Below are 14,198 nucleotides of genomic sequence, written 5' to 3'. Positions count from 1 at the left end.
GAGGGAGTGGGCACTGTCGGAGGGTCAGTGCTGAGGGAGTGCCGCACTGTCACAGGGTCAGAGCTGAGGGAGTGCCCCACTGTTGGAGGGTCAGTGCTGAGGGAGCGCCACACTGTCAGACGATCAGTGCTGAGGGAGTGGGCATTGTCGGAGGGTCAGTGTTGAGGGAGTGCCGCACTGTCGGAGGGTCAGTGCTGAGGGATGGCCGCACTGTCGGAGGGTCAGTGCTGAGGGAGTGCCGCACTGTCGGAGGGTCAGTGCTGAGGGAGTGCCGCACTATCAGAGGGTCAGTGCTGAGGGAGCGCGCACTGTCGGAGGGTCAGTGCTGAGGGAGTGGGCACTGTCGGAGGGTCAGTGCTGAGGGAGTGCCGCATTTTCGGAGGGTCAGTGCTGAGGGAGCACCCACTGTCAGACGGTCAGTGCTGAGGGAGTGGGCACTGTCGGAAGGTCAGTGCTGAGGGAGAGTCGCACTGTCGGAGGGTCAGTGCTGAGGGAGTGGGCACTGTCGGAGGGTCAGTGCTGAGGGAGTGGGCACTGTCAGAGGGTCAGTGCTGAGGAAGTGCCGCACTGTCGGAGGGTCAGTGCTGAGGGAGTGCCGCATTGTTGGAGGGTCAGTGCTGAGGGAGCGCCACACTGTCAGACGGTCATTGCTGAGGGAGTGGGCACTGTCGGAGGGTCAGTGCTGAGGGAGTGGGCACTGTCGGAGGGTCAGTGCTGAGGGAGAGCCGCACTGTCGGAGGGTCAGTGCTGAGGGAGCGCCACACTGTCAGACGGTCATTGCTGAGGGAGTGGGCACTGTCGGAGGGTCAGTGCTGAGGGAGTGGGCACTGTCGGAGGGTCAGTGCTGAGGGAGAGCCGCACTGTCGGAGGGTCAGTGCTGAGAGATGGCCGCACTGTCGGAGCGTCAGAGCTGAGGGAGCGCCGTACTGTTGGAAGGTCAGTGCTGAGGGAGTGCCGCACTGTCGGAGGGTCAGTGCTGAGGGAGCGCGCACTGTCGGAGGGTCAGTGCTGAGGGAGTGGGCACTGTCGGAGGGTCAGTGCTGAGGGAGTGGGCACTGTCGGAGGGTCAGTGCTGAGGGAGCGCTGCACTGTCAGAGGGTCAGTGCTGAGCGAGAGCCGCACTGTCGGAGGGTCAGTGTTGAGGGAGTGCCACACTGTCGGAGGGTCAGTGTTGAGGGAGTGTCACACTGTCGGAGGGTCAGTACTGAGGGTGCGCCGCACTGTCACAGGGTCAGAGCTGAGGGAGTGGGCACTGTCGGAGGGTCAGTGCTGAGGGATTGGGCACTGTCGGAGGGTCAGTGCTGAGGGATTGGGCACTGTCGGAGGGTCAGTGCTGAGGGAGTGGGCACTGTCGGAGGGTCAGAGCTGAGGGATTGGGCACTGTTGAAGGGTCAGTGCTGAGGGATTGGGCACTGTCGGAGAGTCAGTGCTGAGGGAGTGGGCACTGTCGGAGGGTCAGTGCTGAGGGAGTGGGCACTGTGGGAGAGTCAGTGCTGAGGGAGCGCGCACTGTCGGAGGGTCAGTGCTGAGGGAGCGCGCACTGTCGGAGGGTCAGTGCTGAGGGAGTGGGCACTGTCGGAGGGTCAGTGCTGAGGGAGTGGGCACTGTCGGAGGGTCAGTGCTGAGAGAGTGGGCACTGTCGGAGGGTCAGTGCTGAGGGAGTGGACACTGTGGGAGAGTCAGTGCTGAGGGAGCGCGCACTGTCGGAGGGTCAGTGCTGAGGGAGCGCGCACTGTCGGAGGGTCAGTGCTGAGGGAGTGGGCACTGTCGGAGGGTCAGTGCTGAGGGAGCGCACACTGTCGGAGTGTCAGTGCTGAGGGAGTGGGCACTGTCGGAGGGTCAGTGCTGAGGGAGTGGGCACTGTCGGAGAGTCAGTGCTGAGGGAGTGGGCACTGTCGGAGGGTCAGTGCTGAGGGATTGGGCATTGTCGGAGGGTCAGTGCTGAGGGAGTGGGCACTGTCGGAGGGTCAGTGCTGAGGGAGCGCGCACTGTCGGAGGGTCAGTGCTGAGGGAGTGGGCACTGTCGGAGGGTCAGTGCTGAGGGAGTGGGCACTGTCGGAGAGTCAGTGCTGAGGGAGTGTCGCACTGTTGGAGGGTCAGTGCTGAGGGAGTGGGCACTGTCGGAGGGTCAGTGCTGAGGGAGTGGGCACTGTCGGAGGGTCAGTGCTGAGGGAGTGGGCACTGTCGGAGAGTCAGTGCTGAGGGAGTGTCGCACTGTTGGAGGGTCAGTGCTGAGGGAGTGGGCACTGTCGGAGAGTCAGTGCTGAGGGAGTGGGCACTGTCAGAGGGTCAGTGCTGAGGGAGTGGGCACTGTCGGAGAGTCAGTGCTGAGGGAGTGTCGCACTGTTGGAGGGTCAGTGCTGAGGGAGTGGGCACTGTCGGAGAGTCAGTGCTGAGGGAGTGGGCACTGTCAGAGGGTCAGTGCTGAGGGAGTGGGCACTGTACCTAATGGGTGAGATGGTTTTAAAAATCCCGGTGCTGAGATTCTCGAGAGCTCCTTCCCTACTGTACTGGAGGATGTGACAGTGTTCCCTTTGTGTTTCAGGAGTTTGAACTCTCTGTGCGATGAGTTGATTGAACAGGGATTGTTGAAGGCAGCCCCACAGGTTCCTCTGGCCAGTTATTTAGGTGAGTATCTGACTCTGGGTCCTCGTCATTGACCGACATTCCCTCCTGTCCAACCCCATTGTCCTTCTCAGCTTCAACCTAAACCCTTTCCCTTTCACCCTTGATCTTCAGCCACAAAGATCAAACACTAACTGATATTAGGGGATGTTTGTGATTGGGTCCAGCATTTACTGCCCGTCCCTAGTTGCCCCTTGAGAAGGTGGGGGTGAGCTGCCTGTTCGAATCACTGTGTCTATGTGCTGTGGGTTGACCCACAACTCCTGAGGGAGGAAGTTCAGGATTTTGACCCAGCAACACTGAAGGACTGACGATATATTGCCCAGCCTGGAGGGTTTGATTTATAAGGAGAGGCAGGATGGCTGGGACTTTTTCCTTGGAGCGTCGGAGGCTGAGGGGTGACCTTATAGTGGTTTATAAAATTACAGGGGGGGGGCATGGATAGGGTAAATAGACAAGGTTTTTTTACTCAAAACTGGAGGGAATAGATTAAAAGTGAGAGGGAAAAGATTTAAAAGGAACTTAAGTTGCAACCTTTTTACCCAGGAGGGTGGTTCATACGTGGAATGAGCTGCCAGAGGAGGTTATCGGTGCAGATAGCGTATCAACATTTAAAAGACATGGGAACAGGAACATGAACAGAAAAGGTTTAGAGGGAAATGGGCCAAACACAGGGAAGCCTGGTCAGCATGGGCAGGTTGGACCGAAGGGTCTGTTTCCGTGCTGCATGACCCGAGGATCCGAGACTCTATTTCCACTCAGGAACCTGCAGGGGATGGTGTTCCCATGTATCTGCTGCCCTTGTCCTTCTAGATGGAAGTGGTCGTGGGTTTGGAAGGTGCTGTCTGAGGGTCTTTGGGTGAATTTCTGCAAGGCCTCTTGTAGATGGTAAACACTGCTGCTACTGAGCACCGGGGGTGGAGGGAGGGGTTGTTTGTGGGTGTGGTGCCAATCAAGCAGGAGCTGCTTTGTCCTGGATGGGGTCAACTTCTGGAGCTGCCCCCATCCAGGCAAGTGGGGAGTAATCCCTCACACTCCTGAGTTGCACCTTGTAGATGAGTCAGGAGGTGAGTTACTCGCTGCAGGATTCCCAGCCTCTGACCTGCTGTTGTGACCTCTGTGTTGATATCACGTGGAGTGAATCGAATTAGCTGACGGCTGGTAGCTGTGATTCTGGGGACCACTGCAGGAGGCTGAGGTGGACCTTTCACTCGGCACTTCTGGCTGAAGATTACTGTGAAGGTTTCAGCCTTATCTTTCACACTGATGTGCTGGGCTCTCCCATTACTCAGGATGGGGATACTTGTGGAGCCTCCATACAGACATAACTGGGTGGGGTAGGACTGCAGAGCTCAGATCTGATCCGTTGGCTGTGGGATCATTTACCAGCCTGTGCTGTTTCACTGAATTCTCCTGCCCTGACTCTTCCTCCAGTCCATTCTCACCCTCTTCGCTGACCACCGCCTGACTTACTGACTGGCTCATGTTTCCACAGGAGATTTCAGTTACTTAGGGAGCACCCTGCTCAGTGCCGACATCAACCCAATGCCATCACTGTACGATATCCGCCAGATCATCACCATGTACGCCATCCTGCCCTTGGGTAAGTGATTGGATTACACCTTCACCCAGCTCACACCCTCTGGGCAACTCCAGACCAGAGGGAACAGCTAAAAGGACAGAGATAACCCACTCAGAGTCTCTCTCACACAACAACAGCCATAGCCTCCATGTTTCCAAAGTGTGTCTTGGTGTAAACCTGTCACACTGTCCTCACCTCACCCTGGCATCAGCTGTGGGCAACAGGCTATAGAAGGGTCAACCTGAGGTGAGAGGTCAGCGCTGAAGGGTCAGGTCTGGGTGAGAGGTCAGTACTGGAAGGTCATGACTGAGGGTTAGTGTTGACCAATTAGCCCTGAGACATGGGTCAGTGCCAAGGGGTCAGGGTCAGTGCCGAGGGGTTAGAGGTCAGTGTCGAGGGCGTGGGGGGGGGTCAGTGCCGAGGGGGTCGGGGTCAGTGCCGAGGGGTCAGGGTCAGTGCCAAGGATTTAGAGGTCAGTGCCAAAGGGTCGGGGTCAGTGCCAAAGGGTCGGGGTCAGTGCCGAGGGTTGGGGGAGGTCAGTGCTGAGGGGGTGGGGTCAGTGCCGAGGGGTTAGAGGTCAGTGCCAAAGGGTCGGGGTCAGCGCCGAGGGTTGGGGGGGGTCAGTGCTGAGGGGGTGGGGTCAGTGCTGAGGGGTTAGAGGTCAGTGCCAAAGGGTCGGGGTCAGCGCCGAGGGTTGGGGGGGGTCAGTGCTGAGGGGGTGGGGTCAGTGCTGAGGGGTTAGAGGTCAGTGCCAAAGGGTCGGGGTCAGTGCCGAGAGGGTGGGGTCAGTGCTGAGGGTAGATAACAAGGGGACAAGTTCCAAATGCTCAGGACAGGAAAAAACGCTCTTTCCTTCCCCTTGAGATATTGTTGACCATCTTGGATTCTCCCTGCCCTTACCTGCTGGCTGAAACCCTGATATAATCACCCTCATGTTGTTTTTACATACCTTCATGAATTGCCTACAGATCTGTTCCTCCATTGCCTGCTAACTATTCAAGAGACTATCATACATTCCAAGCAATATGGCTGCTCCTTTTTTATTCCTAAATTCTACTCTCAAAGCCTCATTTGAAGACTCTGCCAAGATATCCTCCCTCCTTACCATAGTAACTGACTCGTGAATTAACAAGACAACAGCACTTCCCCTCTGGCACCCTCCCCTGTCCTGTCTTAGGATGCTATACCCTGGAATATTGAGTTACCAGTCCTGCTCCTTGCATATCAATCCATACCCTTACCTCATCGGCCTACCCTCTAATACCCATTGCATTAAAGGAGAAGGCCTCTAGGCTTGCGTTAATTCCCTGGGACACTAGCGATACTGAGGCCAAAGGCTATCTCCATCTCCCGGGTACACATGTCCAGTGTGTGGCCACAGATCAGGCTCTAGGATCAGGTTCATCACAAACACCACCGATCCCATGGACCAGTAACACAGAATCTCCTGGGTGGCTCATCTGACAGGTTAGTGAGTGATGGTCACCAACTGCCTTGAGACACAACATTATTGGAACTCTTCACGCAAATATTGTGACAAACTCCTGTCCGTTAGTTAAACACAACTTCCTCTTTAGAAATCCAAGCCGGCTCCTCCTGATTATCCCACCTTTTTCCATGTGATTACTGACTCTATCCTGAATAATTGTTTCTAGAAGCTTCCCCACCCCTGATGGTAAACTGACTGCTCTGTAATTGTTGGGATTATCCTTACAGTCTTGCTTAAACAGTTCTCCAATCCTCTGGCAGCTCCCCTGAGTCTGGGGAAGACTGAAAGATTGAGACCAGTGTTCCCACAATTCGTATCCTCACTTTCTTCAGAATTCTGGGATGTACCTCACCCAGTCCCAGTGCCTTGTCAACTTTCACATCAGCCAATGATGTTCTAAATTTATGAATTAATGTATCTCGCTCAGTCATTGTATTGCCAACAATGTACTTCCAGAGCACCCGCAATGTCACAGAGATAGAACCGAAGAGACCCCCTTCCAGCCAGCTCCACACTCATTGTGGTCACTCAATCCAAACCTTTTCTAAAGGCCACCATTTGACTCTTTCTAAGAGAGATGGGGTCCAGTCTGCCAATCCCTTCCTGATATTTACTTACACATATTTCTGGTATCATTCTTATGAATCTTCTTTATTTACTGTTTCCAGTTTATAATATGGTGACCAGACTTACACAGAGTACTTCAAAACGTGGTCCAACCAAGGGGCGGGGAGAGACTGAGCAGGATCTTATCTACTTTATGATGCTGTTCCTCTAGAAAGTGGCAGATGGAGTTTAATTCAGATAAATGCGAGGTGCTGCATTTTGGGAAAGCAAATCTCAGCAGGACTTATACACTTAATGGTAAGGTCCTAGGGAGTGTTGCTGAACAAAGAGACCTTGGAGTGGAGGTTCATAGCTCCTTGAAAGTGGAGTCACAGGTAGATAGGATAGTGAAGAAGGCGTTTGGTATGCTTTCCTTTATTGGTCAGAGTATTGAGTACAGGAGTTGGGAGGTCATGTTGCGGCTGTACAGACATTGGTTAGGCCACTGTTGGAATATTGTGTTCAATTCTGGTCTCCTTCCTATCGGAAAGATGTTGTGAAACTTGAAAGGGTTCAGAAAAGATTTACAAGGATGTTGCCAGGGTTGGAGGATCTGAGCTACAGGGAGAGGCTGAACAGGCTGGGGCTGTTTTCCCTGGAGCGTCGGAGGCTGAGGGGTGACCTTATAGAGGTTTATAAAATCATGAGGGGCATGGATAGGATAAATAGTCAGTCTTTTCTGTGGGGTTGGGGAATCCAGAACTAGAGGGCATAGGTTTAGGGTGAGAGGGGAAAGATATAAAAGGGACCTAACGGGCAACGTTTTCACACAGAGGGTGGTACGTGTATGGAATGAGCTGCCAGAGGAAATGGTGGAGACTGGTACAATTGCAACATTTAAGAGGCATTTGGATGGGTATATGAATAGGAAGGGTTTGGAGGGATATGGGCCGGGTGCTGGCAGATGGGATTAGATTGGGTTGGGATATCTGGTGGGCATAGATGGGTTGGACTGAAGGGTCTGTTTCCATGCTGTACATCTCTATGACTCTATGACTCTAAATGAAACCTAATGCTTGTTTGCATTTTTAAAAATGGTGGCCTTGGTATGGTGTGGTACCACACTGTTCAGGATTGGGGTCCATGATCCATTGGTGTGTGAACTCCACCTCGATCTGCACCTCCCAACCAATAAGTGACCTGTCCACCCAGCTGGCTCAGTGCGGATGCCAACTTGTTCATTTGTGCTTGCAACAACGTCAGTGTCAGTGAGCAAACTGTGTGAACCCCCTCCCCCACCCCACCCCACCCCGCCCCAGGATTGGCTCAGCTGGGTCTCTCCCTGACCAATAGAGATCCTCTGCTTTCTCACTCTGCCCTCTGTAGGCTCCCAGCCGCTCCATGAGAAAGCTCCCCTGGTGAAGTCCATCCTTCTGGCTGGCCCCCATGGAGTGGGCAAGAAGATGTTGGTGCACAGTATCTGCACGGAGTCCTGTGCCACACTGTTTGATTTGACAGCGAAGAACATCGCCGGGAAATACCCAGGAAAAGCAGGTCTGCAAATGATGCTCCACATGGTCTTAAAGGTAGGGCCACTCGCCGGGAGAGGGGCGGGGACTGGAGGGAGTCTGTGAGGGTTGGGGGTGGAGCTGGGGGTGCTGGGAGGGAGATTTGTGGGGTATCTGGGAACTGGAAGTGTTCTGAGGGGGCTGGGGTGGGGGGTCTGGCAGGGGGAGGGGACTGGGGTCTGTGGGGGCTGAATAAAGTTTGTGATAAGGATTTGAAATGTTCAAGGCAATGACACTGGAAAGTGGGATAGTGTTAGTAGATCAGTTTAAACCTGATGGGCCAAATGGCCTCTTCTGTGCTGCATGACTCCCTGAATGTAAGAGGAGGCCATTCAACCCATCTTTGACAGAGCTATCTAAAAACACCCAGCTCTATGGCTATTGTTCCTGTTCGGGGTTCAGGGAGAGAGGTTCAGCGTGATGCTAGGAGCTGGGAGATGGGCTGAAGGGACTGAATGAGGATAGAGGTGGGAGGAAGGTCAGGGAGGAATGACAGGGTGTGGGGCCATGGGGGAGGAGGGGGTCACTGTTGAGTCCAGGAATCACAACTGCTGGACTGGGCTGGATTGGGCTGGGCTGGACTGGACTGGGCTGGATTGGGCTGGGTTAAGCTGGACTGGACTGGACTGAATGGGGCCAGACTGGGTTGGGCTGTACTGGGCTGGGCTGAGCTGGACTGGGCTGGACTGTACTGGACTGGGCTGGGCTGAGCTGGACTGGGCTGGACTGTACTGGACTGGGCTGGGCTGGACTGGGCTGGGCTGGGCTGAGCTGGACTGGGCTGGACTGTACTGGACTGGGCTGGGCTGTACTGGACTGGGCTGGGCTGAGCTGGGCTGGTCTGGACTGTACTGGGCTGGGCTGAACTGGACTGGGCTGGACTGTACTGGACTGGTCTGGGCTGAGCTGGGCTGGTCTGGACTGTACTGGGCTGGGCTGTACTGGACTGGGCTGGGCTGAGCTGGGCTGGTCTGGACTGTACTGGGCTGGGCTGTGCTGGACTGGGCTGGACTGTACTGGGCTGGGCTGTGCTGGACTGGGCTGTGCTGGACTGGGCCGGGCTGGGCCGGGCTGGGCTGGACTGGGCTGGGCTGGGCTGGGCTGGGCTGGGCTGGGCTGGTCTGGGCCGGGCTGGTCTGAGCTGGGCTGAGCTGGGCTGTGCTGTGCTGTACTGGGCTGGACTGGGCCGGGCCGGGCTGGTCTGGGCACTGTTCTGGAGAAAGCCACTAACACTGTATAGTGTAGGAGTCTCTGACTGTATTCTGAAGGACGGTGGTGACATTGTTGAGCGAACGATTGTGTATTTCAGAGGAGAGGGAGCCTTCTGCTTTCCAACCACATGGTGGCTCTCCAGTTCGGTCCGACCCCAGCACTGGCACATTCTCCAGCTCTCCATCTCCATCGCGCTCTCTCTCTCTCTCTCTCTCCCTCTCTGGCTCTGTATCTCTCTGTCTCTGCATGTCTCTCTATCTTCTTCTGTCTCTATCTCTCTGTGTGTCTCCGTCTCCTCCTCTCTGTCTCTCTCTTTCTCTCTGCCTGTCTGTCTCTCTCTCGCTTTGTCGCTCTCTCTCTGTCTCTCTGTCCCTCTGTCTCTCTGTCCCTCTTCCTCTCTGTCCCTCTCCCTCTCTCTCTCTCTCCCTCTCTCTCTCTCCCCCTCTGTATCTGTCTCTCTCTCTTCTCTCTCTCTCTCCGTCTGTCCCTCTCACTCTCTCTCTCTCGCTCACCTCTCTCTCTCTCTCTGCCTGTCTCTCTCTCTCTCTCTCTCTCCCTTTTTCCCCCCTCTCTTTCTCCCTCTCCCTCTCTCTATCTCTCCCTTTCTCTCTCTGTCCCTCTCCCTCTCTGTCTCTGTCTGTCTGTGTTCCATCAGCAATGTTACAGCTCCAGACAGTGGCAGGGTCTGGGTACCTGACCATGAGGTGGGGGTATTCTGGCTGTGTGTGGGGAGCCGGGATGCCAGAGTGATCACAGACTGAGGGATGGAGGGAGTGGATTTGTTTTTCTGGCCGTAGTGAGATCTGGACATTTCTATTTCTTCTGGCTGTTTCTTTCATTCCTGTTTCTGTTTTTAAACCTGTCTTTTATACACTGAGATGGAACTGCAGAACAGCAACTTTGGACACTTTTCACTGAACCCCTAGACTCGAGTACGTGTGTGAATAAATATCTGAACCTAAATCCTATTTCTCTCTCCCTGGCTCGCTCTCTGACATCATTGTCTGTCTCTCAGTCTCTGTCATTCTCACACTCGCGCTCTCTCTCTCTCTCTCTCTCACCCCAGGTAACTTCCTCTTAGTTCCTCATGTATGTTCTCCACCTCTCTCAGAACCCCTCTCAGAACCTCCTCTGCCCCTCTCAGAACCCCTCTCAGAACCCCCCTCTGCCCCTCTCAGAACCCCCCCACTGCCCCTCTCAGAACCCCTCTCAGAACCCCCCCACTGCCCCTCTCAGAACCCCTCTCAGAACCCCCCTCTGCCCCTCTCAGAACCCCTCTCAGAACCCCTCTCAGAACCCCTCTCTGCCCCTCTCTGCCCCTCTCTGCCCCTCTCAGAACCCCTCTCAGAACTCCTTCTGCCCCTCTCAGAACCCCTTCTGCCCCTCTCAGAACCCCTCTCTGCCCCTCTCAGAACCCCTCTCTGCCCCTCTCAGAACCCCTCTCAGAACCCCTCTCAGAACCCCTCTCTGCCCCTCTCAGAACCCCCCTCTGCCCCTCTCTGCCCCACTCAGAACCCCTCTCTGCCCCTCTCTGCCCCTCTCAGAACCCCTTCTGCCCCTCTCTGCCCCTCTCTGCCCCTCTCAGAACCCCTCTCTGCCCCTCTCAGAACCCCTCTCAGAACCCCTCTCAGAACCCCTCTCAGAACCCCTCTCAGGACCCCTCTCTGCCCCTCTCAGAACCCCCCTCTGCCCCTCTCTGCCCCTTGTATCTGGGAGAATCTCAGGGCTCTGTGTCTGTGGCCATAAGACCCTGAGATATACGAGCTGGAAGAGGTTTTTCGGCCCATCGAGCCTGCTCCACCTTCCAATCGTGGCTGATCTGTTTCTGAATCCCATTTTCCTGCCTTCTCCCTATAAGCCTTGTTCCCCTTACTAATCAATCGCCAATCTCTGTCTTAAATATACTCAACGACTTATCCTCCACAATTCTCCTGTAGCCCCACCCTCTGACTGAAGACGTTCCTCTACAACTCCGTTCTGAAGGGTTGTCTCTTCACCCTGAGACTGTGCCCTCAGATCCTGGTCTCTCCTGCTGGTGGGAACATCTTCTCCACACTCACTCTATCCAGGCCTCTCAGTATTCTCTAAGGCTCAATCAGATCCCCCTCATCTTTCTAAACACCTTCGAGTGCAGACCCTGAGTTCTCAACCATCCCCGGGATCATTGTTGTAGATAGTTCACAGGGGTGTGTTAGAGCAAAAATCGGATAATTACTGTATACTCGGGGATTTCAACTTTCCCCAAAGTAAATTGGGATAGTCATAGTGAGTTTTGAGAAGATTTGTAGCTCAGGTTGAGATTTTGGATGTAGATTTGCTCTCTGAGCTGGAAGGGATTGTCACAGTGTGAAGGGTTTAGAGGGGGAGTATCCAAGGGAGGTTTTTGCAGAAGGCCCAACAGGGACAGTGTAGTCTGTGGAAAGAAGCCAGACAAGTGTTTGATGTGGCAGTTGGGGAGCATTTTAGCAATAGTGACCACAACATAGTGCAGTTTAAATTTATTCTGGAAAAGATGGCCTGCAAAAGACAGCTTTGGAAGGCACAATTTATTAAAATAAAGCAGGATCTGACCACTGTAGACAGAGAATAGCTGCTTATGGGTAATGTTATGGCTGAGCAGGGGGTAAGGTGGTGGTGGTGGTGGGTGGGATGCATTCAAAAATGAGCTGGGGAGAGCGCAGGTCCAACATGTTTCCTTTTGGGGGAAATGTAGCAGCAATACGTTCAGAGAATCTTGGATATCCAGGACAATTCAGGACTGGATGAGGAAGAAGAGAAGAAATTTTAGCAAGTCCAGATGGAACAATTCAGCTGTGGCCCTTGAGGAATACAAGAAATGTAGGAGGGACCTTGAGAAAGCAATTAGAAGAGCAAAAAGGGGGCATTGCGAAAGGACATTGTGAACAGGATTAGGGAGAATCCTAACATATTTTATAAATATTTTATAAATTACATTAAAGGGAAGCAGTTAAGCAGGGAAAGAGTAGGGCCCATTAGGGACCAAGGAGGCAGCCTATGTGTGAAGCCGCAGGATATTGGAAGGATGTTAAATAAATACTTCTCTTCGATCTTCACGCAAAAGGAAGTGAACGTAGGTTCAGAATTCAGGAACAGGGACTGCGAGGAACTGGCACAGTTTGACATGGGAAATGGGGATGTATAGAAGGCCCTGTTGAGCTTAAAAATGGCCAGTTCCCCTGGCCTGGATGAATTACATCCCAGGCTGCTGCGGGAGGTGAGGCAGGGAATTGCAGGGACACTGACACAAATATTTAATTCCTCTCTGGCCACAGGGGAATGGAGGGTGACTGATGTGGTTCTACTTTTCAAGAGAGGTAGTAGAAGTGAGAATTTGTGTACAACCCTCAGTCCTACACTGACTGCTCACTTCTCTGTGCCTGAGGTTAGATTCCTGAATCTTTCCATAATCTCTGTCATGCTCTTGCCCTGGACAATTTAATAACTTCTGTTGAACCCTACCCCCCCCCCGACCTGTAACTTCTTCCATAATTTTACACACAACTGAACCCCCACAGATCTCCCTCAGCCCTATCCATCGCCCTCGTTCAGTGATTCACCCTGAATTCTGGCCATGAAAGATCACAGAGAATGATTGTTCCTCTTCACTACAGGAGGCTCTTCAACCCTGCTTACACTTTCTTCACTCTTATCAGTACGACACTCTCAATCCCAGATCTCTTGTAGTGTCTCGAATCTCTCTCTCTCTCTCTCTCCTTCCCTCCATCCCTCACCATCCCTCTCCCACTCTTTCTCTCTGGCACATTCTTGCAGATGACACAGAAATTGTCCATGTTGTTGACAGTGAGCAGAAAGGTTCTAGGTTTGAGGAGGATATAAACAGATTGGGCAGATCAACGGCAGATGGAATTTAACTCTGATATATGTGAGGGCATGCACTTTGGGAGAAGGAACAAGACAAGGGAGCACTCAATGAATGGCAGGACACAAGGAAGCTCACAGGGACAGAGCTGACAGTGACCGAGCAGGTTAATAGGGGGGTAAGATGGCGTAGCGACACACCTCTATAAGAGCAGGGAGGTGATGTTGGAGCTGTACAGGATTAGTGTTGGAAAGCAGGATTATTGTATTCTTGGCAGTGTAGACTTGACAGACTGAAGGACCACTTCTGTACAATATGACTCTAAGATTCACTTTCTATCCCCTCACACTCTCTCCCTCTCCTCTTTTCCCCTTTCAGTCTCTCCTTCCCTCCCATTCCCAATCTATGTTAATTAAATTAAGATAAGGGTATAGGTTATTGTTGAATTAAGTATGAATGGAACTAATAAAGAGAGATTTGTCTGTAATTTCTGTGTCCATGAGGTCACTGTTGGTCACAGCTGAACTCGGATTGTGAGGCTGCTGTCTTTTTCACTGTATCTAACGTTGGGCTTTAGCTGGAGTCACAGACTCCTTTTAGGAGCAGTCTGTCTTACTTTAGTGGAACTTGGTTTATGGTTCGAAGAGAGACAGATGCTAGGATGTCCTTAGATACAGAGTATACCGTGTCCGTGGCTTCAAGTCTTTCCCAACTAGTGGGCACCGTCAGGGCTGGGATGTCTCTTGTTCCCCCGAAAGGCCTTCCTGTGACAATGTGACCCACAGACACTGCCCACCCTCTGAGCTTCTCCAGCATTCTGTGTGTTTGTTTCAGATTTCCAGCATCCATAGTTTTGTGCTTTTATTTTTACAGAGAGAGAGGGGAGAGACTCAGCACAGTTCGGGCACGATCACCAATATCACGGTTTTTAACCAGCTTGGGACAACAAATTGTGGTGTGGCATTCTATTCATACTATGTCTCATTCTCCCTCTCTCTCTCTCTCTCTCCCCCGCCACTCCCCCTCCCCCTCTCTTCCCCCCAATCCCCTTCCCCCTCTCACCCCTCTCACCCCTCCCCCACTCCCCCCTCCCCCTCTCTCTCACCCCTCTCACCCCCACTCCCCCCTCCCCCTCTCTCTCACCCCTCTCACCCCCACTCCCCCCTCCCCCTCTCTCTCACCCCTCTCACCCCCACTCCCCCCTCCCCCTCTCTCTCACCCCTCTCACCCCCACTCCCCCCTCCCCCTCTCTCTCACCCCTCTCCCCCCCACTCCCCCCTCCCCCACTCCCCCTCCCCCTCTCTCACCCCCACTCCCCCTCCCCCTCTCTCTCAC

The 14,198-nt window shown here is 53.7% G+C and overlaps 1 protein-coding gene across 1 annotated transcript in view; it reads left to right on the top strand.

The window, feature by feature from the left end:
• Positions 1-14,198, top strand: part of LOC122547798 (dynein regulatory complex subunit 11-like) — a 347,516-nt gene that overhangs the window by 286,936 nt on the left and 46,382 nt on the right. Inside the window, exons 9-11 of the mRNA XM_087985887.1 lie at positions 2,546-2,628; positions 4,121-4,228; positions 7,629-7,828. Coding sequence (XP_087842013.1) covers positions 2,546-2,628; positions 4,121-4,228; positions 7,629-7,828 — 391 coding nt within the window. The remainder of the gene's footprint in view (positions 1-2,545; positions 2,629-4,120; positions 4,229-7,628; positions 7,829-14,198) is intronic.

Source organism: Chiloscyllium plagiosum, unplaced genomic scaffold, assembly GCF_037043375.1.
Source record: "Chiloscyllium plagiosum isolate Xiang-an unplaced genomic scaffold, Cpla_swu_hap1 HiC_scaffold_4, whole genome shotgun sequence".
NCBI classification, from domain to species: domain Eukaryota; kingdom Metazoa; phylum Chordata; class Chondrichthyes; order Orectolobiformes; family Hemiscylliidae; genus Chiloscyllium; species Chiloscyllium plagiosum.
Note: the sequence above shows the minus strand (reverse complement) of the source record. Positions and strands in the feature narration are given on the sequence as shown.